Here is a 25,579-nt window from a genome sequence, read left to right as displayed (position 1 = left end):
AGCTATAATGGCAGTTTTATTACTTTTTAGTGTTTGTTTCGGTTAGGCCCTGTGCACACAGTACAGCGGCAGCACACAGAGTCCCCTACAGCTTTATACTACAGAGCTGAAGGGATAACTTGTGCAGCAGTATGGTGCTCCATGGGACATTGGAGATATTACTCCCTAATAGCTATGCTTCTAGGGGAGACTCGCACAAAATCTTGCATCCAATGGAGAATGTCACCGTTTTTCTATGTTCAATTTGTACACAATCTTACAAAAATAAATTGAAAATCAAATAGGAAGGAGAAAGACGTTTAGTAGTGCTCCATGGAAGGATTTAGGGAGTTTTTACAATTCTGTAACACTGTCATGTGTTGGAATACTGTATACTTATCTATAGAAATAGGATCAGACCCCATTGGGGAATACAAGGAAGAGACAAGTTCTCTCAATGCACAAAAGTGGCCACACAAATTTGATAAATGACAATTTTAATGTCACCAACCAATCTTCTACTTCTACTTGAGTTTCTCCTTTTTGGAGAAGTTGAAGAAGAGAAAAACTAAGCAGTTAGTTTTCAACATCTCCCATCCTTTTTTTAAGAGGAGATATGAGTTGCAAATAGATGTTTCTGGGAGCATCTACTATCCTGTACTCAATGAGATGAGGATGGGAGACATAGCTGGCAAGCCTGTCCAACCATCTGAAGTTAATAATGACTTCAAAGAGGACCTCAAAGTTCACCACCTTCACCAACTCAAACTCTTTGCAGATTCTAATAGATCTCTTTGCTTTGCAATTGGCAAAAATTTACTCTAGCAACACTGTTATGAGTCATCAGAGCTTTCAATTTAAGAACAAATATGCTAATTTAGCCCTCTAATGTCATTTGGGTGGTAATTAGGCAAGAGAAGACTGCCTGGCACCACCTACCTGTCACTAGATAGCAGAGAAGGAGTTGGAGTTGGCTGTGGTGAGATAACAATTTGGAATAACAATCTGATCTGTGGGGGTCTAACAGCTAGGACCCACACCAATCATTAATCCCTTAATGCATTATGACGTACATATATCATAATGCTGCTAAGGATGTACTAAGATGGTTCTTGGTCTGAACCTTCTTTGTAAAGTGTGTGTGATTTCACCAAATGCGGATATTAACCATTTACCTGCAGCTCACAAGTCTTGGACAGGTTCATTGCTCCCCGTGACACTATTGAGGAGCAACGATTGGTTCCCATGGCAGCGTGGAGTCTGTGTGAGACTCTAGGACCTGTCATTAGACAGGATCTAAAACAGTGCACAAAAGGGACAATGTTGTAAATCCATAGCAAATTCTCCATATATTGTAATACTGTAGTAGTATATGTAGGAGCGGTCAGACTCCCCAGGGTTAAAGTACCCATGGGGGTAAAATATAGTTTAATTTTTTTTTTTAAGTAAAAACAATAAATAAAAGTTCAAAAAACTTCAAATCATCCCCTTGCCCTAGTGATAAAATGAAGTGATAAAAAATAAATAAACAAATAAAAACATAAACATGTTGAGTATCGCTGCATCACAGAAGTCCAGAGCTATCATTATTTTAAAACTGTTATTCCCAGCGGTGAACCCCAAAAACAAAAAATGGCACCTAAATGCCCAAAACGCCTCTTTTTCGCCATTTTGCAACACAAATTTAATAAAAAGTGATCAAAAGATCATACAGTCCCAAAAAATAACGGTAGCAATGAAAACATTATCATGTCTCGCAAAAAATGAAAAACAGCTTGGTATCCCGAAGTATGAAAATGTTATTGGTGTCCGAATAGGGTAAAATGAAGACAATGGGGCACATTTACTTACCCATCCGAGTCGTGATCCCTGATGCACTGTGCCGGGATTCACTACGAGAGTTTGCCGTATATCCTGCATGTGTCGCTCCCCGCTCAGGTCTGCCGGATTTCAGCTTTTTCTTCCGGGTACATGTAAGTGCTTGGTCTTGCGACACAATTTAAATGTTAAATCCGGCACTTAGTCCGAATCAGTCGGATTGTCCGACAACTCGCCCCACCTATTTGTGTTGCATGAAAGCCGGCGTGGATGCGCCAAAATCCGATTATGTGTGCCAAAAACCCTGCTAAATGCGCCCCAATGTTTTTTATATAAAAGGTTTTCATTTTTTAACATTTTTAAAACCTATATTAATATATTATATATTAATTTGGTATTCCTGCGATCGTAGCAACCTAAAGAATAAAACAGAGGTGTCATTTGGAGCGTACAGTAAAAGTCGTAAAACTTTGTCTACAAGTAAATGGCACAGAAGTGTTTTTCTACTATTTTATGGCATCAGGATTTCTTTTTCCGATTTCCCATTAACTGGCATGGCATATGAAATTTCTGTAACTAGAAAGTACAATTTGTTAGGCAGAAAACAGGCCCTGCAGATTTGTTCCATATGGGACTATGGGAGAGTCGTAAATAGCGGAGTACAGCATTCGGAAATCTTCCCTCACTTATCCGCACAGAATAAGCAATAAAACATGATACAATCCCTTTAACACAAAAGGGGACTTCTTAATTGATCTCTACGGAACCCTCTATGAAACCTGTTTCATATACTGTAAGTGTAACCCAGGGATCCATATGTGAAGTCTTTTGCTCCTGCATGAATTGTAGACAATAGGGAGAAGAGTTATTTGTATTTTATGGTGTTAAAGCGGTCAATTACATACATGGCACCTATGTAACTCTGGAGATTGAACATACGGTTTATTTATCCTTGTAATAAATATTTCCATGTCCTCAAACCTCCTTGGACACGATTCTACTTCTTGCTGGATATCACTACTTATGTAAATTGCTTCCCTATGCAGTAAAGAAAAACACCTGATTGGTTCATAGAGTCGAGCACTTCCTTTTCCTCCCGACTTCGGGAGTTTTTTCAACACAACTAAATTTGAAGCTAATCTGAATGGCCACGCTTTACATGGAGTAGCACTTACCTACCTACCTCTTGTCAGGATCGGCTCGGATCATGTCTAGCTGCCACCTTTTATTGAGTGGCTTGAGGTTTGTTTTCCAGCAAGATCTTTCCTTCACTGTCTCATCATTTCTCTCGCTTCCGCGGCATAAAAGTGATTACATTTCCTGCACACAATGCTGAGTTACTTCATGTTTTACATATCATTACATTATCATTCTTTTCCATTTCAATAAGGGGGGACAGAAATAGGCTATGAAGTCTGGATGTATCTCTGAAAATCACAATGTCTATTTCCATATTTCCAGAATCTTTCACTTGCTAATGTGTTCCCAACTTTTTGTGTTACACTGTTACCGTTCACCTTGATTACAGAAAAATGATACAGAAGTTATAGAGCTCTTATCATAAAGAGAGTTCTATTCATAGGGAATCAGTGGCTTGTTAGTTTTAGTCATCTAACTCTTGAAATAGTATGTATTCAGCAAAAGGAACAGTGAATAACTATGAAATGGAGGGGAATGCAAAATTTGGCTTAAAGGAACACTCCAGTGAAATCTGATGTATTGAATAATACATGGTGCAGGGCCTGAAGGGAGGAGCATCACTATTGTATTTCTAGAACCTAGAGTCATGCTCCTCCCTTCTGACCCTTCACAAGGTATAATTCAATGAATCATAGGACACTAGAGTTTTCCTTTAAGATCCTCACTCGATAGTGGGTCAGTGAATATATGTGGACAGACCTGCTTTAAGGATCATGACTTTTCATTATCTGTACAGATTTTTCTATTGCAACAGAGCTGATACTTCATATCCTTATCTTGCCATGTGTGGAAGTATCCATTTCCAATGCCAACCAATATGTTCTGATGTGATTGGTGGACACTTATGGATACACAGAGAGGAATTAAAAACTCAATGGAAACATATATTGTAAATCAGCATTACATTGAATGTTGGTTCTGAACTACTGGTAGTATGTTATAGAGCAGTAGTAGATGAGCACATTGTACATATTGTCCTATCTGCAGGCAGAATGTAGTAGATCAGGAGGAGCTTAGCATACTGTACACAGTGTCCTATCTGCAGGCAGATTGTTATGGAGCAAGAGGAGTTAAGCAGATTGCTCACAGTGTACTTTATACAAGCAGCATGTTATAGAGCAGAAATAGCTAAGCAGATAATTAACAATGTTCTATCTGCATACAGCATGACATAGAACAGGATAAGCTAAGCAGATTGTACATAGTGTCCTATCTGCAAACAGAATATTAAAGTTAAGGAGGTTCCTAGTATATTATGCATAGTGTCCTATCTGCAAGTAGTAGGTTATAGAGCAGGGGGAGCTGAGCAGATATTACATAGTGTCCTATCTGCAGGCAGCATGTTATAGAGCAGGAGGAGCTGAGCAGATATTACATAGTGTCCTATCTGCAGGCAGCATGTTATAGAGCAGGAGAAGCTGAGCAGATTGCACATAGTGTCCCACATAATTTTATGCTTTTGGATAAACTTTGGACAATTCTTCTTTTTCTTTTAATTCTCTTTATTTATTTATTTTTTTGCTTAAAATTGGGATCATTATCTAGCATGGCGAATCACCAAATTTAGCTTCTGTACATGTATTGAGAGTAAACATTTATAGTGCACGTATACATTAAAAGTGGGAGCATATGTATTGTACTATGGACCTATTGTAGCAGTTGTGAACACCTTGTAGTGGGTGCATACGTTGTATAGTGGGAGTAAACTATTTGTAGAAGGTGTTTACATATTCTATTAGGTGAAACTAATAAACTCAATCTGTACAATTTAAAGGCGATAAAGAGATAAGTGATAAATCAGGTGCTATTTTATTTTTTAAATTTTAGCATTGTTTTTACTCCTTTTTTTCTTTTTGTCTTCAGTGAAGTCTTTAACTCCATCAATATTTTGAGCAGGTAGCGTTTTCCATTATCACTGCTCAGATTCTTTTATAAACTCAGAGCAGGGCTACAATCTTCTTGTCAAGTGACAATGCAGTCAAACAATTGGATGTGGCTGCCTCAGCCTTGGGCTTTTGTACTCCACTGGGAGGATGCATTCGAGGAAAAATGTTCTACCTGAAGAAGCACAAACAAAGGCTTTGCAGAAGGTCCATGTGTTCAACTTGATGAATGTGACTTCCACTCAATGATCTAAATGAGTTTTGTTGATGGGGACTGAAAGGGTAAAGTAAGGGTTTTAAGGCCAAGTCTGTGTAAATCCTGATGAAAGGTTAATTTAAACGCTCTCCAGGCAGTGATATGTATCCTATAGGATTACTGAACCAATCGTTTTGACCTTTAACCTCATAAAATCAATATCAGTACTGGTTGTGAGTCGTAGATCATCCATGTTTAATCATATGGTTGTATCATGTAATGGGTTTTTTCCTAGATGTACTGTAAAGGGCCCCACAATTGGATATGGATAGAAGCTTTGAGGTTACAGCTTATATTTTTTTAATTAAATATTTGTACTTTAACCTTTTTTTTACCTTCCACACACTGCCCATGTTCCTGCAGCTTCTATGTATAACAATACATTGCAAGCTGCAGAATGCCATCCAAATCTGTCTTCAGATTCTTCATTCAAGCTTAAGTCTTACAAATCAGAGATTTAATATGTTATTCTTCAATTTGAGGACTGTAGTATGACCATTTTACTAATAAATACGACATGTATTGCATAATTTCCTGCAGCTTCTATGTGCTGTATAATAATACATTGCAAGCTGCAGAATGCCATCCTCATCCATATCCTCAGTTTGGCCTTCAGATTCATCATCTGAGCGTAATTCTTAATAAATCAAAGTTTTCATAGGGTGTTCTTCTATTTAAGGACTGTAGCGTGACAATGTTACCAATAAATATGATTGGCCTAAGAAGAGACCCTTGCAAACACCTTTCAAGGTTTTAGACACCCCCACCCCCCACTAATCTGTTGGTGATCCCAAGTGACATTAGTGTCATGGTACCCGAAACCCCTTTAAGCCATGGAAGACGTATATTTGAGGCAACTGTAGATTCCTCTACCTAATCAGATAACAAAGAAGACCATAGAGCAGTGATGGCGAACCTTTTAGAGACCGAGTGCCCAAACTACAACAAAGACCCGCTTATTAATCGCAAAGTGCCAACACAGAAATTTAATTTGTGATTTATACTCCCTTCTCTGTCACAGTTTTCATTGATACCAGCACCCTGAGGCACCAATAAAGCAGAAAATAGTCCCAGGTAGAGCTGTCACTTTAATATACTTCTGTGCACAGCAAGTCCTGGGCTGTCTGGGACTGCAGGATTCTTTGAGTCCTGTCTGGTGTGCTGGGGCGATGGCCCGGGTGCCCACAGAAAGGGCTCCGAGTGCCCCCTCTGGCACCAGTGCCATAGGTTAGCCATCACTGCCATAGAGTAATTGATATCTACGGAATGTTCTCTGATATTCTTGGCATCATGTAACTGCAAACGTTGGGATCCATATAAGAAGAATCTGGCCCTTCCATGTAGTCTAGTTGTGGTCAAAATGTTACACATCTGATGTTCATAGATGCATTTTCTGGAATTTCTGGGCTTATTTAGATATTCATGGCCTATTTATAGAAAAGGTCCTTAGTATCATATTGAAGGTTGTTCAACACAGACAAAAGAGTTCTATATTTTGTACATTTGTTCACATCTTTCCAATTTCTACTCCTTTGCTGATGATATGCAACAAGCCAGGAAGTGTGCAGGGCAAAGAGTTTAATTGTTTTGCAATCTCTAAATCTATAGAAAAAGTAGAAGATGTGAGGAAAACTGACCCAAGTATTCATTGGTGGCCCGAGAATACATGATATCTAAAAAATAATAAGTCAATATTTCCTGCTCGCTATATGCAGAGTGATTTCACTTCTCCTTGCTTAGAATAGAAATTGGATATTATACTTTAAATCCCTGTCTGGGCATACTCTTACCCAAATGTGATGAAGCCTGAGATTGCACATTAATTGTGTACAGTACATTGCCTGAAGGATAATATCCCAGAGTAGCGGATACGATATTTATAAGTGTATTTATAAATCCAAATCTATAGAAAATGTAGACATTTTAATACAATCTGCGAGCTAATGCAATAAATTGTGCTTTTGTTTGACTATTATGGGATAATAATATATGTGGGAGGCTTAGGAATCAATAATAAATTGCAGATCTAGGGATCAGATTCTTAAATTGTTATTCAGGATGATACAAGACACTGAAAAAGATTAACTACACTCAATACAGTGGAATTCTGGTTTAATGGGAAAAAATATATACTTTTACACATTTAAAGGAAATGTCCACTTTCAGGAAAAAAATGGATAATGTTTGCAAAATGAAAAGTTATACCATTATCCAATATATTCTCTGTATCTAATCCTCACAGTTTTCTGAATCTCTGCTTGCTGTCATTACACAGAAAGCTTTGTTGATACAAAAGGGTTAATTAAAATGTGATGTCACAAAGGTGCACAGAGAGTAATCAGAGCTCTGTGATTTAATGAGCTGTGCACCTGTATCACATGACCAGGGATTCATCTATATTTACAGGAAGTAAACAATGAAACTTCCTGTTGAATGGCAGCAAGCAGAGATCTAGAATTAGTTCTCTAATTTTAGTTCAATGACAGCAAGCAGCGAGGAATAAATACAGAAAGAATATTGTAAACAGCATTTTTGCAGAAGTGAACAACCCCTTTAACCCCTTAAGGATGGAGGGTTTTTCGGCTCATTTCTAGCTCTCCAACTTCAAAAATCCATAACTTTTTCATTTTTCCGTGTACAGACCTGTGTGAGGGCTTATTTTGTGCGTAACAAATTTTACTTTCCCGTAATGTTATTTATTTTAACATGCCGTGTACTGCGAAGCTGAAAAAAAATTCCAAATGTGGAAAAATTGAAAAAAAAACGCCACATTCTTGTGGGCTCAGTTTTTACGACTTTCACTCTTCGCTCCAAATAACACGCCTACTTTATTCTTTGGTTCGGTGCGATCGCGGTGATACCAAATTTATATAGGTTTTATTGTGTTTTAATACATTTTCAAAAATTAAGCGAATGTGTACAAAAAAGAAAAAAAAAAATTTGCCATCTTCTGACGCTAATAATTTTTTCATACTTTGGCGCACGGAAATGTGTGAGGGGTCATTTTTTGTGAAATGAAGCAACGTTTTCATTGCTACCATTTTGAGGTCTGTGCGACATTTTGATCATTTTTTATTTCATTTTTTATGTTATTTAAAAAGGTGTAAAAGTCGCATTTCGGACATTTGGGCGCCATTTCCCGCCTCGGAGGTCACTGCCGCCCGTAACCGTTTTTATATTTTGATAGATCGTGCATTTTGGGACGCGGCGATACCTAATATGTTTGTGATTTTTACTGTTTATTATGTTTTATATCAGTTCTAGGGAAAGGGGGGTGATTTGAATTTTTAATATTTTATAATTTTTTTTTATTTTTTAAACTTTTTTTTTTCTTTTTTTTTTCACTATCTTTTAGACCATCTAGGGTACATTAACCCTAGATGGTCAGATCACTGCTACCATATACTGCAATACTTCTGTATTGCAATATATGGCATTTTTGCAGCACATTCATTACAATGAGCCACTGGCTCATTGTAACGAATCTGCAGCTGCCAGATAGCCTCGTGTCAAAAGAAGACTCGAGGCTACCATGGCAACCGTCTTTTGAATGCCGCTGGCGACTTTGCCGGCGGCAACGGGGGGGTTAATAGCCGCGATCGGTGCTAGCACCGACCGCGGTTATTAGCGGTGGGGGTTTTATGCATTATGCAAAAACCCCCACCTTTGTATGAAGAGGACTCAGCCCGTGAGCCCTATTCATACATCCCTTATACCTCAGCACCGTAGAGCTACGGCGCAGAGCGTTAAGGGGTTAATATATGTTCAAAATGTTTTTTTTTTTCCAATTGAAACCCCCAAAAGGGTGTGTCTTAATGAGAAATGGGTGTGGCTTATCAGAGGTTGAGTGCTTTGTGCACACAAATTGCATCCACCAAATATGTCCTTAATTTTATTTATGCAACCATGTAAAATTTCGTAGACATTACAGCTACACTACTGTTTATTGATGGGTTTATTTAGTTGGACTAAAATGTGCCATAGGGTTCTTTTATCCTTGTGGATGAACGTCTTCACCTTTGACCCCATTGATGGCGATTGTAACCCTTGAGCGTTGTTCTCTTTAGCTTTTTTTTTTTTTGTTAGTTTATATTTTGCTTGTTTTATGTTTGTTACATTTGTTCTAATGGATATTATGTTGATTGTGTGATCTTCTCGGAGTACGAAGCCAGTAAACATTTTATTGTAGGGATTTTATGTCTTCCAAAGATTTGTCATAATCTATTTAGTTACAACAGTGTCATTACACTGCTTTATGAAGCTTACAAACCTAACAAGAGTAATACATAAGTATAAAATATAAATGGTGATAAAATATGTAATAGGAAATTTCCTCTGCCAATTACACAATGATAAACTATTTATAAGTTTCAAGCATGTTAACTTTTCCTTGTCTTGTATATGCTGTGTATGTGGTTTACATGGATGGGCTATTTTACATGTAAACTTACATCAAAATTTGTTGGCAATTTGTGTCATTTTAAGGTCCTGGATCTCATGTCTATAATGTTGAATGACATGATAAATTGATAATGCTGGCATTTTCTTATGTGACAGAGTAGCATTTAGGTCTCTCATTTGGGGGGGGGGTACCTGCTTCAGCCAATGAATGGTTTCCTTGGACCTCGGGGCATGACTTCCTCTGACCGCGGGATGTCATTTGTGTTTTCCTCCAGGTCCTAGGAGGCCACTCGGTTTTCTGGCCAAACACAGGTCTGTAAACCAGATTACAGTAGTGACTCAGAAACCATGATTGAGTATGCTGTTTTTTTGCTGTCCTGGAATTCCTGTAAAGCACCTTTAAAGGGGTATTCACATAATTTAATTCATTTGCCATATGTAAACATTTCTTCAATTGGATGTTATTAAAAAAAATGTTCCTGTGTGAAGATAATTTCTCATACGTGTAGCCATGTAGTCCCTTAGAAACCAAATAGCTACCTCGGATACGACCACCCCACACTCTATCAGTGGTGGCCAGACATGCGCTATTGAGTCCTGCCGGACCACCTGTCTTCAGCGATCATTACCACAGGACGGCTGTAGGACATGTAGTAACTCCCAGACAGTTCATATATAAAAACCTTTTGTTTCTTTGTACAATCACTCCAGCAGAGGTGGCTATATCCAAGGACACCGTCTAAGGGACCATATGAATTATCTTTACACAATTATCTTCACCTACATCTAATTGAAGAAATGTATATATATGGGAGATTAATCAAAATGAATGTTAATGCCCAGACGAGAATACTGCTTTAAGGACTGGGTAGCAACTGCTCCACCTGCCTGACTGCCAGGGTCAGGGAGTGTGTAGGATGGGTTTCTGAAAGGGAATTAATTGCTAATTTACATTGTTACTCAACCTATTCTAATGTGTTTTTATTTCCGGATTAAGATTTAGGGGCACATTTATTATTCCAACCTCCTGATAAATCCTGGGGCCAACATCGCAGCTACATGCTGCAGCGGCGGGGCTCTTCAATGCAATACACTGGGCATTGTGACTATATTACAGCTTGCATGGCTCTTTTTAATCAATCTTTTCCATTAGACATGTCTCTGCATGTATATGTAACCTGTGTCTTTGCCTCCTGTGAGAGCCTCAGCCTTTCCCTGTTCTCAACATGCTGCACTCTACATCTCCACATAACTATCTGTTTCTCACGTCTTCAGTCCGCCTGTTATGGCAGCATCCAGTGTGCCTATTTTCTCTCAGTCCATCTCCCTGAAACACACTGAGATTTGGGAGGGGGAGGGAGAGGATGAGTCATCATCTCCTGCTGCAGGTCCCTCCTATTTATCAGTGTAGGATCTTTGTTTACATGTCTATGTAGAGTGCACAGAGAATCTGCACACAGCAACAAAGGAAGCATCAGGGATGACGAATGATTTGGTGAGCATTCAGGGAGTATTAAGGCAGTAAAGGCACATAGGCTTTTTATGTTAAAGATTGGCCAACCCCTTTAAGGTCTTGAGTATACTGATTATTATAAAAATGTATATACAGTATGTAACAAAAAGGTCAGGACTGTGGAATATCTTGCAAATTATTCATCGTATCGAAAAACTAAAAATATAAGTGTCAAATATAATTTAAATTTCTATCCAATGATACCAGATTCTGCCCTCTATCCCCACCCCCTGGGAGTGGGGAAACTTTAAAATCTTAAATGGGAACCTCTATTTTGTTACTGCAGATTCAGATACCTCAGGAAAATTTGGGCACTAGGTCTTTTTCAATCTTGGTGACAGATGGTGCTGTAAACGTAAAAAAAAACTAAATGTGTGCAAAAATGTTAAAAAGGGGGATATTTGTTTAAATATACATCCGATCCAAAATCTGAATATAGACATGTGCAATATCTTTCTAAATGCGATCCAATGTGACCAAAGTCAAGCACTTAATGTAGAGCGTTCGATATTTGAAAACTTTGTAGGCAACAAGAAACATCCTCATCTTCAGAAGGGAGGAGACTTAAGTTGATCTACTGTCCGATGTGTGACATACCTCAGGGGTCGTCATTAAAGAAGGAACCATAAAAGCCATCCAAACGTTTTCCTTGTGTTCTGATCTATCATATGATGTGCATATCCTCGACTCATTTTATTACAATGCTCGTTATATTGATATTCTTCACATTCTGTCTATAATATAGGCTCTGTATCTTATGAGTAGTCAGAGATGATGGAAAGAGAAAGAAACTTTTCAAATATGAAACCACTTGTCCTAGTGCTAGACCTCGGAAGGTTATGGAACACCTATGGTTTATCCAATGTACTCTATCTTTTATGTTACAATACAGTTTATGTCTGTGAAATCCAGCAAATTAAAGTGAAGATGTAGCTTATAGCCAACTGGATGACAATTGTCACTATTGTAGTATATAAGATACAATATGATACCCTGATTGGTTGCTATGGAGAACACCTCCGCTTTCCTATTGTATTACTTTTCTCATATGAGGAAAGGCCTCAACAAAACCCACTGATACCGGCAGCACAAAACATTTCTATAAATGAACTTTCATGTGCGACTATGTAATAGGTCCTATGAGTACATATGAGTAATACCGCTGCTTGGCGAGTCCAGTGATTGCTATGGAAGTTTCTTTTGCGCGCCTCACACTGTGCTTTGATTGGAGTTGTGTGGAATCAGCGAGACTGACAGCACGCAACAATAAGATGTCCGGCTACTGACGTGATTACACTTGGGTCTTCTTCAAGATTACAAAGCCACTGCTTGATAGATGTTCAGCGTCACATCAAGGTCAAACACGGTGAATCAAGAACATCTGCCATAAAGATTCAGGAGAACTTAGTATAGCTCACATTTAAAGGCATACTGCGCCCTTACATAGAGAGATTATAAAAGAATGGCTAATAAGGGCTATAATACATAAATGTGCTATACGTATGTAAGTAGTCAAAATGTAAGACATTCGATGGGTTGAAGGTGCAGATATTTGACTATATTTCTAAAACTGCTTGCTTTCAGTCACTATACAATCTAAGGGAAAGGGAAACGGCATATAAGAAGTGAAGTTAAAATGCCGTTTTTTCACCAGGCGCATTTTCCTTGGGCTTTGACTCTTTGAAAATGCTACTCCTCACCCCTCCCCTCTTCAGTGAAAGCCAAGTGGCCACAACCAAAATACGGCATAATATAGGACATGCCCCATATGTTGCACAGCGGTTGCCCGGCCAGATGATGGTGCAGTAAGACAAAGTGTACTCACCGGACAGTGATACGGTGCCATAGACCTCTATCGGGGGCCTGATATGGCCACAAATTGTGCAGCCAGGTCACAGCCCCCTTTATGGTTGTGTGCATGAGGCCTTCTACTTGAAAATAAGAAACAGGGTATGTATGCCCATCTCTAGTGCCCATCTCCCGACTATGGCTCAGCAGTGATGTCATATCAACAACCGCGTAACTTCAACAGTTTCCGGCTGAAGTCTGTGTTGGGGAGACATTGTATATCCTGTTTGTTATTATCATACCCTTAGAGAAGAAATATTAGAAACAATTTATGGAGATATTTATTGTGAACAAGGTTCAGTTGACAATAATATAATGTTAAAACGAACCCTCCATTCTGTATTATATAGGATAACTTTGTAGTAAATGTTTAATTTCACTACCGCAAAACCCACAGGATGGATTATGCATGACATTTTGGTGATTCAAATCAATTGGTTGTTAGACAAGTAGGGGGCATTGGGTTAAATTTATGAATTCTGTATAATATGTGCCAAAAATTGTTTAAGACCTGCTCCACGATTATCAAGGCTTTAAGATAGTTTTAGTAATTTTTACAAATAGCATTGTAAAGGGGTGCGGTCTTAGAAATGGGGCAAGGCCTACCGGGTTTAGGGTCATGGGCACAATATGACCAGACAGTCTTAACCTATATTTCTCATCCAGCAGCAGACACTTTTATAAATATTGTGTAGCAGAAGGCTTTCTAGTCTAACTGTAAACCCTAATTCTTTAAGACACTTTTGATAAATCTGTCTCTGTGTGAACCAAATACTTCGGCCAGCTCTAGGAGAACAGTTTTACTTCCTTTATGACCATGTGGATGTGTCTTCAGCTGTGAATCAATGATGTACAGTAAATTGATAATGTAAATGGTCTAATTACCATATTATGCCATCTCTTCTCTCCCCCCATTCCAGACCTCTCGCTCCATCCTTTGAACTGAACTCTCATTATGAGCAATTTGTACACTTGATGTTTTAGTAATATTAAGACGAAAATGTCAAAGGCTTTTGTTGCGATGATAGGATTTTCAGCGTAGAAAAGGTTGACTTGTCAGATACTTTGAATCATATCTGATGCCTGACAAATTCTTTTGAAGACTCAAATCAAATATTTAATACCATCCCAGAGCCTCATAATGCATTTCTAAGACTGTGGGTATCAGTGTTTCACATCATTGCTTTAATACGCAATGCAAGTTTTTACATGGATTCCAGTTTCTGATGATATTCCAGGACTATGGATAAAGCGGGTAAAGACCACCTTTTTAGAAGACGGCTGCTCGAACACAGCATTTTTTCCCGGAAAGAAAAGATTCTGCTGATGTGACTTTTCCAAGGCGGTGCATAGGAGGCATGCCCTCAAATCCTGTTAACAAATAACAGGATTTGCGTGCTTACTTCCCACATACCGTTTGGAAACTTTACCTCGCTTCATACAGGGATTAGATCCAACCATCGACAAGCAAACCCAAGAATGTGAGCCCGATGTCATACATCGCAACAACTCCACTAATACAGATGAAAGTGGGTTCTACTGCAAGATTCAGAAATGTCTTTTATGTTCCTAACTACTTTATTACAGCCATGACATATATGGGGGCACATTTACTTACCCGGTCCTGTCACGATTCCCAATCCAGACTGTCCGACGAGGATGAATTCCGGTGCGATTCACCAAGATCGTGCACCCAATATCCTGCATGTGTCGCTTCCCCGCTGAGGTCCGCTGGAGTTCACCTTCTTCCCGGTGTATGTGAGTGCATTAAGACACAATTTGAATTTTAAATCCCACGCTTAGTCCGAATCAGACGGGTTGTCCAATGGCCACGCCCCCGGTTTGTGTCGCATGAAAGTCGGCACCAAAATCTGATTGCATGCGCCAAAAACCCCTGTTAAATGGGGCATAAATCGGAAATAGTCGGGAAACCCGACAGAAATGCGGTCTGCGGACCCTTAGTAAATGTGCCCCAATGTGTCTACACTACTATAAGAAAGAGACCTAAATATATGCCAAGGTAATATCCCAAACTCAGCCTTCTGCCATTACATAGCTCATTGCTATGGAGTCAGAGTTGAAGTTAAGTAAGTTTTGGTAGAAATGTAAAATGAATGAAAATATTAAATATGAAAACTGTTGTTTAGTTATTCATTTTATACATAATTTATGCATTTTGTTAACTTTTATATAAATTTCTAATTATTTAGCAATGTAAATGATATTTTCTTTACCGAATTACCAACCTAAGTACAAAACTAAACTTTTGACAAAATTGCATTAATGAATTGTACAGATGATAATAGCAAACTCTGTACTATACTTTATTAAAGAAATCGGTTCCCGTGTCCTTCTTTTACCTCTTCCAGTTTGTGTAAATCAGCTTTCTGTCCTGTTTCCAACTAACAGCTCAAAAGATAAAGGAATATGAAAGAGTATCTAATGACTTAAATTTTCAAAGACAGTCCCTGGATAAACCAATCTCCTCAGAGAGTTAATTCATCAAGGGAAATATTTTCTAGGTATGGGATGAGTTAATGTTTAGCTTAGTGGATGGAACTCCGATGTCTTTCAAATACACTGCTCACTGAAGGAGAAAGAAGCAGAAAAAGGCACAAAGAAACAGTTTTAATTAATGAATTAAAAATTAATTAATTCATTTTATATTATTACAAAGTTTACTATTATCATTTGCATTATTTATCTCTGATACAAAATAGTTTAGTTAAAACTTAATAACAGGGGCAGATTAAAATTTTCAATGGATGTCAACAATTTTTTTTTATCCATTGACCACTGGCAAAGATGTTGAAAAACAGAGATAAACTGAAACACACAGTAGACAGACATTTATCTTTCATAATGAATACAATCTACAAACCTGTGTTTGCCTGTGTAGTGTGCAGAGGGTGCCAGATTCAGGATTTCTAGTACCCGTTCTGCAATGCTCCGACAAAGTGCACCAACACAATTCTGTCGGACTTTGCATGATAAATCTGCTGCATGGTCCGCCTGTGCGCTCTAACGCCCCCTAATTTTTTGTTGCATAATGACTAGTGCAGCTGCACCACCAAAGGGTTGTGTGCGACACATAGCTATAACACAGGTTGATGACAGCCAAGTCCTCTTCAGTAATGCCAAAGGTTACCCTCCCACCTAATAAAGAAAATCTACCATCAAAATCCATTCAGATAAACCTTGCTCAAAGATTCAGGCACTTTGACTGTGCTAATCTACTTGTATTTATTATCCATGGCATCCTTCCTTCAAAAATCAACGTTTAAAATTATGCCAATGAGCCTCGGTGCTCTGTCTTCACAGGCTGTTACACTGTCTCACCCCTCACCCTCAAATATAAGAAGATTACCACAGTAACAGTGCCCGGATCTATGATAAATGCCCCTGGTTTATCATGATGGATTTTTATGGTAAATTTCCTTTAACTTCTCTTATTAAAAAAACACATATAAGGATAGGGTAATATTTGAAAAAAAAAACAACTGCATAGATTTGTTTCTCCTTTAAACAACTTCCACTCATCTTGTATGCGCTTCTTGTTCCTAAGAACTGCCGGCGAGATGATACTTCTGCTTGGCTGGTATTATCCCTCATGTACTATTCTCAATGGCGATGTGCATGATTGACAGGGTAAATTGTGATTCATGTTTTCCCATTTGTGAGACAGTGATTTAAGCCTCTGATGTGCAGAGAGGTATGATCACCAGGGAATGGAAACTTTGCAACTTATATACAATACTTGTGGCCATAAAACAGTATATATACATATATATGTTTGTGTGTGTGTGTGTATATATATATACACAGGACTCCTGATAACTAATTGACTTGTCCAAAATTTACAAATGTGAATAAAATGTGATTTGTTTTCTGTTTTTATTTTGTTTAGTTGATGGAGATTATTGCAATAAAGAAACACATGACGCAATTACAGTCTAATATGTACTATAGTATACATTTGGGTTCTTTCCAATTTGGGGTCAAATTGTGCTAAAATGATATACAATCTAACCATTCTTGTACACCATGTTTTCAAACTTTTGTATTAATTGTCAAAGAGGTGTAGTTTAATGGAGAAGGGGAGTGACTTGCATGATAAAGGAATGTGGCTTACAAGTTGCTATTGTAGGGCAAACTATTAGCATGAAATGAAAAGGTGATAGTGATAGACAAAAGTCATAATTTGGCAGATGAAATGATAATTTAGCTTCATTTTACACACTGAACAGTAAAATTGCCCCTTAGTTTGTGATTGTTTATTTTATTTTTGGTACATTTTGGCACATTTTATTATTCTTTTTAAAGGACTTTGTCACCTGCTTTTACCCCACTATACTAATGACAGTGAAAGGATTAGGGTTCTACATATTATAGAGTACAAGATAGGGGCATGTGAAGTTACTCGCCACCTGCATTCTCTAAACTTGGTTCAATTCAGGCAAAAAATGACTCTTCTCAGCTGATTTGCATAAGACTTTGGAGGTGATTTTTTTTTTGTAATAGTAAATTGTTGAGATTGTGCACAAAATAAGGAATTCTAGAAAGGATATTTCATACCCTACTTGAGGGGTCTAGTATTTTGATGGGGTCAATTGCAATTTTAAACATTTAATCATTTAAGTATTTGGTTTACAGTTTTCACTTACAAAAAGCAATAAGTGTCAGAATGATTTTTTTTTATAAATGCATTAGTAACAGCACCATATTATACACCTGTTTATTGAAAATCATGGTTGTCCTAAAGTTTGGTTATTGACTAGATAAACTGAGTGAAGGCAAAGACTTGAAAAAAGGCCTTTAAGGGGTTTTCCCATCAATACAAGTTAGGTCCTTTCCACAGGACAGGGCCTAAGTTGCTGATCAGTGGGGGCCTCAGTGATAAGACCCCCACAGATCACAAAAACGAGGGGATCCAATCACATGGCGCTTTGCAATTTCATTCATTAAGATAAATGGAGCAGAACGGTCATGTGCGGCCGTCTGCTCCATTACTTTCATAGAGTGATGAGGGGTCTGACTAAGGTACGTGGGACCCCATTGGACCCCTCATTTTTGTGATTTCATCACTGAGACCCCCACTGATCTGCAAGTTAAGTTGTAACTTTTGTTTTTTGGAAAACCCCTTTAAGGTGTTGAATGTTGGATTTATATATGTTGGTAAAGGGTTAGACAAATCCTCTGGAGAAGAGAGTTCCTGATGTCCGTACCCCAATCTTTTACCATATTTATAAACTGAATATAATTTCTCATATTTCATTGTAATGATACATTTGAACACCTACTGGGGGTATCTATCAACTTGTTATTTTTTGGTTTTGTTGATCCCTTTGAACATGGCACATATTCTATTATGTTCTGCTTTCTAGGATACAATGTTACCCATCATATTATGGTAACATCAAAGTTTTCCTACATTTCCATCTGAACCAAATACAATAAGAGACGTAAACGTTGACTTTCATGTCTTATCAAATGGAGTGGGATAATAGCATTTGTTAGGCTAATAACCTATTGACAGATGTAGTTAGCTGTTAGAGGATATGAGAGTGCGGTGGGAGGTGTGCGCCAGTCTTTGTTTCACTATGATCTAACATCCCACAGGTAATCGCCAGCCACGATAGCATCTGTCTCTTGAATGAGATACATCCCACTGGTGCTCATAAAGCCATTGCTTGTTTTCCTAGTCTTTAGCTTAAGGTGTGGGCTGAAGTAAGACAGTCATCAGCAGATAACTGGTTAATATTGGGATTATCACAGGTGGTCCATTTCTGTGACTGCATAGCGAGCCTGACACTGTAGCGTTCAGTCACCTTCTGTTATGGCAGACTGTCACCTGTCAGAAGGCACCTGGGATACTCCGCTCACATCCACAGTGCAGTGTACATGCTGCGTGTATGAGCCGCTTGTCTTTACCACTTCCAAAATGAAGTTCTGAAATGCTCAAGGGTCAGCGTCATCTGCACTGTTTCCTGGGAATGTTTCCTGGACTTTGCTGTGGCAGGATATGGAGGACTTTGGTTCCATCAGAAGCCTCAGCCCTGAAAAAGGTAAGGGAGCAAATACACTTTAGGGGTTATCCCTAGACCCGTAATCCAAAACAACATCTTTGTGTTAGTGGGGTAGGTCCTGCAGTACTATCTATCATTTATTTTATGCATTGGCCAGTGGGGTCTCTTAGACAATGACAAATAAGAACCTAGGGATAGGCCTAGGGGTCACTCTGTCCTTGTGTGGTGGCATTGACCAGCCCAAGAGTAGTGTCGCTTTACTATTTCTATGTGTCCTTGAATGAGGGAAGTAGTCTGAACACTTGATTGATATCAGTACAGGATGTGATAGTCTATGAATATATTCATCCCCATATATTTGAGCCAGTATATTTTATAGTTGGAGATAACACAATGAGCTGATAGGGAGGAAGACCTTTCTATTCTCAGATAAGAAGGAGATATCGGTACATGCTTGTGCGTGTGCCTCACTAGGACAGCAGAGACGTGTCACCTCCAATGCTCGCTCCCTTGCCTCAATGTGTACAGAAGAAAGTTTGTAGGGGAATTGGGGCACCTGCAATTAAATGCGAGCAGATTGCTTGGATTTTATCAGGAGAAATGCACGTTCAGGTTACCTTGATGAAGAAATTAATCAATCTGTGTGAAGGACACATTAGCAATTGAGTTATATTTTGGTGTGAGGCGCTGTACTAATGTAATTCATTTTTCATCTGAGCTGTGAATTTGTGCAGCTTATAAATAGTAGCAGGCTGACAGCAGTGGAAACGCAGGTCCTCTGGGTAACCACCATACAGATAGCAGTGATCAGCGCTGAGACCTCAGCTCACATCGCAGATAGGAAATGCCTCACCTGCAGAGTCAGGTGCTTTATCAAACTGCGGCTACTCCAAGGCAAAACACTAAGGCGTGTGTCACAATATTTCATTTTCTATATGCGTTGCCATATACCTTACAGACAACTGAATAATGCAGATATGTCATAGAATATCCAAAAATTTTTTAAAAAATTAGACCAATCAAGTTCTACCTTATGGGATAGGTGCAACAACACTGGGGCTCATTTACAAAGGGTCCGTCGGACGCATTTTTGTCGGGTTTCCCAACGATTTCCGTTTTGCGCCGAATTGCCCCGGGATTTTGGCGCACGTGATCGGATTTTGGCGCATCAGCACCGGCTTGCACGCAAAAGAAATAGCGGGGCATTGTTTCGTAAAGAAGATGAATAGTGAGCATCGTGACAGCCCATTGAAGTCCATGGAGTAAGCAGAAGGAGCACAGTGAGAGGAGATAGAAGCAGAGGTGATCACGGACAGGGTGTAATTTGAGGGTTGCAAAGGGTGCCCCGAGCCCAGAAGACATAGTGGGCACATAAGGTGTCTTTTTACCATACAAAAAGACAACACATAAAGGTTAGGGGGCCTGGTAAAGATTTTGTAATAAGGTCAAGCATCTTAAAAACGCAGAGACAGACCACTTCAGCAAATAATAGGTTTTCAATCCAGGGATTACTCACTTCACTGCTATTTAATGTTCTCCATTCTTCTCCTGGGTTTGGGATGTATTCTTAGAGCGCATATAATCTCTTGTTTTCTCTTTGTTATGGGATCATAGAGAATAGTGTTGAGTCACTAGTTTAGGGAATACTGAGCAATGGGGAGAAGAAAACACTTGAAATAGTGTTACATCTAACGTAGTAGAAGTAACCTGTAACTCTCGCCTAGGGTGTCAGAATATGTAACACTTAATATAGACCCTATGCTTGTGAGAGCGACATCCAAGGTAGATACGTGGTGTCGCCTCCCCCTATCTGCAATAGGACGGACTAATTTATGTAAAATGGTGCTTATGCCTCAATTTCTATATGCTCTCCACAACTCCCCTGTGTGGATTCCAACTGGAATCTTTAATAAAATACAAAGATTATTCAGAACGCTTATTTGGGGTAAGAAATCGGCCAGGATTCGTTTAGAAACCCTACAAAGAGCTAAAGACCAAGGGGGGTTAGCGGTCCCAAATCCGTGGTTGTACTTCTTAGCGGCGCAACTTCAACACCTGAAAGGTTGGAGTCTAACAAATGCTAGATCCTCCTCTGAAAAACTACTGAGATACCATGGCTGTGGTAGACCTCCGTTATACTTGCTAGAACTGGGAGCACAGGGTAGACCACCTGACCGTATATACACTGTGACACTGATACGTAAACTATGGCAGAAAATTAAGAGTATACTCGGAATGAATGGTTTTACGCGGTTCACACCACTGTGGCAAAACCCTGATCTACAAGAAGTAGCACAACTAGAGGGCTTTCAGAGGTGGGAGATTAAAGGTATACACGGGATACATCAGCTGTACCTGGAGGGTGTTCTCAAAAGTTTTGATCAATTGAGGGAGGAATTTCATCTTACACACGATTCCTTTTATCAGTACCTACAGCTAAGGCATGCCTTAGAAACTCAAAATAGGGTTGAGACCATACATATAGTAACACATGAGCTGACTGAGGATATACTGGTTGCAGATGGCACAAAAGGATATATATCTAGGGTGTATAGTACGCTGTTGGAGGCCCAACATACACAGAGTCCCCTTACCATCAGGGAAAAATGGGAAGAAGATGTAGGACCTTTGACAGATGATCAGTGGACTGAGGCACTTTCCATCGTTCCCTCATTATCTCTATGTGAGGCTCATCGGCTCTCTCAATTGTATTTATTACACAGGGTATACCGTACTCCTCACTGGCTATGCAGGGTTGGTCTGTGTGAAGTGGACTTGTGTCCCAGATGCGGTATGGAGGGCGCCCACATACTTCATATGCTGTGGGATTGTAGAAAACTCAAAAGATTTTGGGGAGAAGTATTAAGGCTGATTACTAAAGTGTATGGAGTGACACTGACGGCATCCCCGGTAGTTTGCCTGCTAGGTCTGTTGGGACAGGATGACTTGGAGGATGGAGTAACTGTAGGTATCAGTAGAATGCTGTATCAAGCAAGGAAGCTTATCGCTATGTATTGGCTTCGTCCCCGTGCACCAAGGCTGGAGGCATATGTTAAAAAACTGAACAACATTATAAGGTTGGAAAAGACTGTGTATTGTAAACGTAAAGCAAATACAAAATTCGAACGCATTTGGGGCCCCTGGCTGGATTCGCCGGGACTCCCCTCGATACACTTGAGGCGTCATCCCCTATCAGCATTCATGTAGAACATGTGTACTGTTAATAATATGATATTTTGTAATTGCTAAATGCTGTATATTTATTAGCTGTGTATCCATTTTTCACTGAACTCCTGTAATGCCATTATTACTATGCAATTGCACCGGAAGGGTATGGGTTGGGGGGAGGGTATCTGTGTCAGAGGGTGGGAAGGGAAAGTGGGAAGTTGTGGTTATGTATAAAATGTTTTAAAAAACCAATAAAAAAAGATTTGATTTAAAAAAGAAGTAACCTATAACAAGGTATAGTTTTATCTAGTTAAATGGGTTAAAGAGTTGTCCTGTAAGTCACTAAGACACACATTTAGGAGACTTGAGAGATTACGACGCTGGTTTACTGGTTATCTTTCCTTGGACCAGTTTTGGTAGATACTCACCACTGCATATTGGAAACATCCTACAGGAGCTGCCATTTTGAAAGATAGTCTGACACAATGATTTAACCAAGACAATTTTTTTTTATCAGAGTTCCTCCTTGTACAATACTGTCAAAGTATATGTAATTATTAGCATAACAAATGGTAAATTTTCAGATTTGAGCTATACCAATAGCCTTACCGGGTGAACCACTCCTAGGTTTGGCAGCAAGGGAATATTCAGTCCAATGGCTTTAGTAAAGACTATCTGATAGAGCTTTTTTATCTGGGGCTCAAACCCCCCCATTGCAAGGTGACTTTCAAATTAACTCTTTCATCGGTATCTAACCCTGCACCAACTGCAAAGTATGAGTTAAATAACTTTCAGCTCCCACCTATGGATTTCAATGCTCCATTATTTATTACTAACCTGTGAGAGCTATCCATAGACATGTAGCCGACATGTTAATTATCCGCTCTGTCAGGCCGACAGTTTATCACCAAAGTGAGTTGTTTAATTTGGCAGTAAAATGCACAAGGATGATGTATGGCGGCAAGTATATCAAAATGATGCTACACGTGCGGAGCTGTATGGGAAAACAGATCAATTGTCAGCTATTTGTGCTTTCTTCTTTAACGTTTAAGACCCATTATTGGTGGTTGTACAGCATTTACACAACATCGAGTAAAGGATCTTAATGAGAATGTTATTGCTGTTTATGAGGTTGGTGTGTTTACTACTGATTGGTGTATGCAGTATACTGTACATGCTTTGAGATTTAAAGGGGCCAATGAAAAATCTGTACTTGGGTCACACACCCATCATATGACAATTATGGGAACAATCAGTTGTCCTCTAAAAGATATGAGTAGGAGCTGTTACTTTAACTATGTACATACAGAATATAACAAACTTATAGCTTTTGGATGACTAGTCCTAGGATATAGCATACAATTTAAGATTGGTAAGGGTCCAACACTGGGAAAGTTGATTCTGTCTCTGTTACTGAAATTTTTAAAGACAATGAAAATCAAAGTACTGCTCCATTTTCTTAATAGTGGCCTTCCATGGAATCAGCAGCTGATCTAGTATTGACTTCATATGTCTGACATTTTGAGATCCTTACTTGAGATGAGCCAATCATTCAAGATTTGAGTCATAGAAGCTTTGAAGAATTTTTGAAAAAAATTAGATTCAGGTCAGAACCTCATCTGTCCGAACCGATGTTGCTCCATTTGGCCTTGAAAGTCGTATATAACCTTAGTCCTCTAAGAGACCGGTAATAGATTAGCTCATTTCTAATCTGTGCCAGTTGGCCCCTGCTTCTATACAACTACTAAACTGCTTTAATAAAGTTTCGACTCCACAGTTTGAATGATATAAATCTATAATTTTCATTTCTACAAGAGTCGTGCCAGGCTCATGACTGTTTATGTCCCTCTGCATCCTGAATGGATTTCTGCTGACCTTTCTGTCTAATTTACACCAGTGTTTTATAAGGTTGTTCAAACTGTGCTGTAATAACCTAGCAGGATGAACTTTATAGATAAACTTGCAGTTTTGTTATTGACAGAGGTTAGATACCGCATGTCTGCGTGAATGCTGGGCATATATTTACACTGTAAACCTTTCCAGGCTTGTATAACATTTTATAATGGAATAAATGTTGGATTTTATTTTACATTATATTTTATGTAGTCGTTTTAGTGGTAGTAGTTTAGTGTAACGGTAATTTTTATCTATACTTTTGGGTCTATAACATAACTACTGCCTTGTATTTTCTTAGAGAAGGAGCATCAAACCCTTAGAGTTTTCTATATATTTTGCCACCAGTCGAACTGAACCCCACAGTCAGTTGTTGGCAACCTCACCCTTGGCTAGAATACATTGCATGTACTATTATATAGCAACACTTTAAAGGGAACCTGTCAGTTCAACTAACTAGCTAAACATATCTTTGAAAACTGCTGTTATAGAGCAGTACAACTAACTATCCCTATATTGTTCCTCCCCATGCCTTTAAAGTTCCACAGTCCGTTTGTTAACTTTACTCATTATCTATGCAAATGATCCCATGTCGGGCATATTCATGTTCTTACAGCTTGGCCATGCCTCCACTTTCCTGATAGAGATGCTGGCTGTGTGAATTGCTGAAGAGAATTCAAGAGGGAGGGGGAACGAATGAGCTTAAAGAAACACTGAGTCGCTGAAGAGATATCAAGTCCCTCATTCTCCCTCTCTCAAGAATGCTCTGATTTGCTCGGCAATGGTGGTAGTTAGAGGAAAAATTCCAACTCTTCTGAAATCAGTGGAGAGTTTTTGCATCATGAGTAGAGATGAGCGAACATACTCGTCCGAGCTTGATGCTCGTTCGAGCATTAGCGTACTCGAAACTGCTCGTTGCTCGGACGAATACTTCGCCCGCTCGAGAAAATGGCAGCTCCCGCCGTTTTGCTTTTTGGCGGCCAGAAACAGAGCCAATCACAAGCCAGGAGACTCTGCACTCCACCCAGCATGACGTGGTACCCTTACACGTCGATAGCAGTGGTTGGCTGGCCAGATCAGGTGACCCTGGGATAGACTAGCCGCTGCCCGCGCTGCTCGGATCATTCTGTGTCTGGATGCCGCTAGGGAGAGAGCTGCTGCTGGTCAGGGACAGCGTTAGGGTGCTAGTAGATTACTGTTAGGCAGGAGTGATTCAACAAGAACCCAACAGCCCTTCTTAGGGCTACAATAACGTTATACTTTTTTTTTTTTTTGTTTGCTTGTGGCTGGGCTTGCTGGCACTAGTAGTGCAGCTAGTACCATATTGTGAGGAATTTGCAGGGGGACTTGCTACCGTTGTGTTTAGCTCTTAGTGACACACATATCCACCCCAAAGGAGAATCCAAACGGCTTACTTACGCCTACAATAGCGTTATATATATATTTTATTTCTGGTTGATCTGCTGGTGGCTGTCCTTGCTGCAGTGCATATACTAGCCAATTGTGAGGAATTTGGAGTGAGACTTGCGACCGCTGTGTTTAGCGCTTAGTGACGCACATATCCATCGCAAAGACCGAAGTGGGAAAATTTATT

General features: G+C 39.2%; 1 protein-coding gene and 1 long non-coding RNA gene across 12 annotated transcripts in view; one reads left to right on the top strand and one right to left on the bottom strand.

The window, feature by feature from the left end:
• The window catches only part of PLCH2 (phospholipase C eta 2), a 483,181-nt gene that overhangs the window by 242,257 nt on the left and 215,345 nt on the right, over nucleotides 1–25,579 (top strand). The window contains exon 1 of one of the 11 annotated variants that reach the window (XM_072155954.1): nucleotides 18,906–18,963. The exons of the other annotated variants lie outside the window; for them this stretch is intronic. Coding sequence (XP_072012055.1) covers nucleotides 18,921–18,963 — 43 coding nt within the window. The 5' untranslated portion in view covers nucleotides 18,906–18,920. Of the gene's footprint in view, nucleotides 1–18,905; nucleotides 18,964–25,579 lie in introns of those variants that run through there. 11 annotated transcript variants of the gene reach the window in all.
• The window catches only part of LOC140135022 (uncharacterized), a 58,225-nt gene continuing 44,802 nt past the window's right edge, over nucleotides 12,157–25,579 (bottom strand). The window contains exon 7 of the long non-coding RNA XR_011856449.1: nucleotides 12,157–12,431. This is a non-coding gene — a long non-coding RNA (uncharacterized lncRNA). The remainder of the gene's footprint in view (nucleotides 12,432–25,579) is intronic.

The sequence above is a fragment of the Engystomops pustulosus genome, chromosome 6 (assembly GCF_040894005.1).
Source record: "Engystomops pustulosus chromosome 6, aEngPut4.maternal, whole genome shotgun sequence".
NCBI classification, from domain to species: Eukaryota; Metazoa; Chordata; class Amphibia; order Anura; family Leptodactylidae; genus Engystomops; species Engystomops pustulosus.
This window is presented reverse-complemented; position numbering and strand designations above follow the sequence as displayed.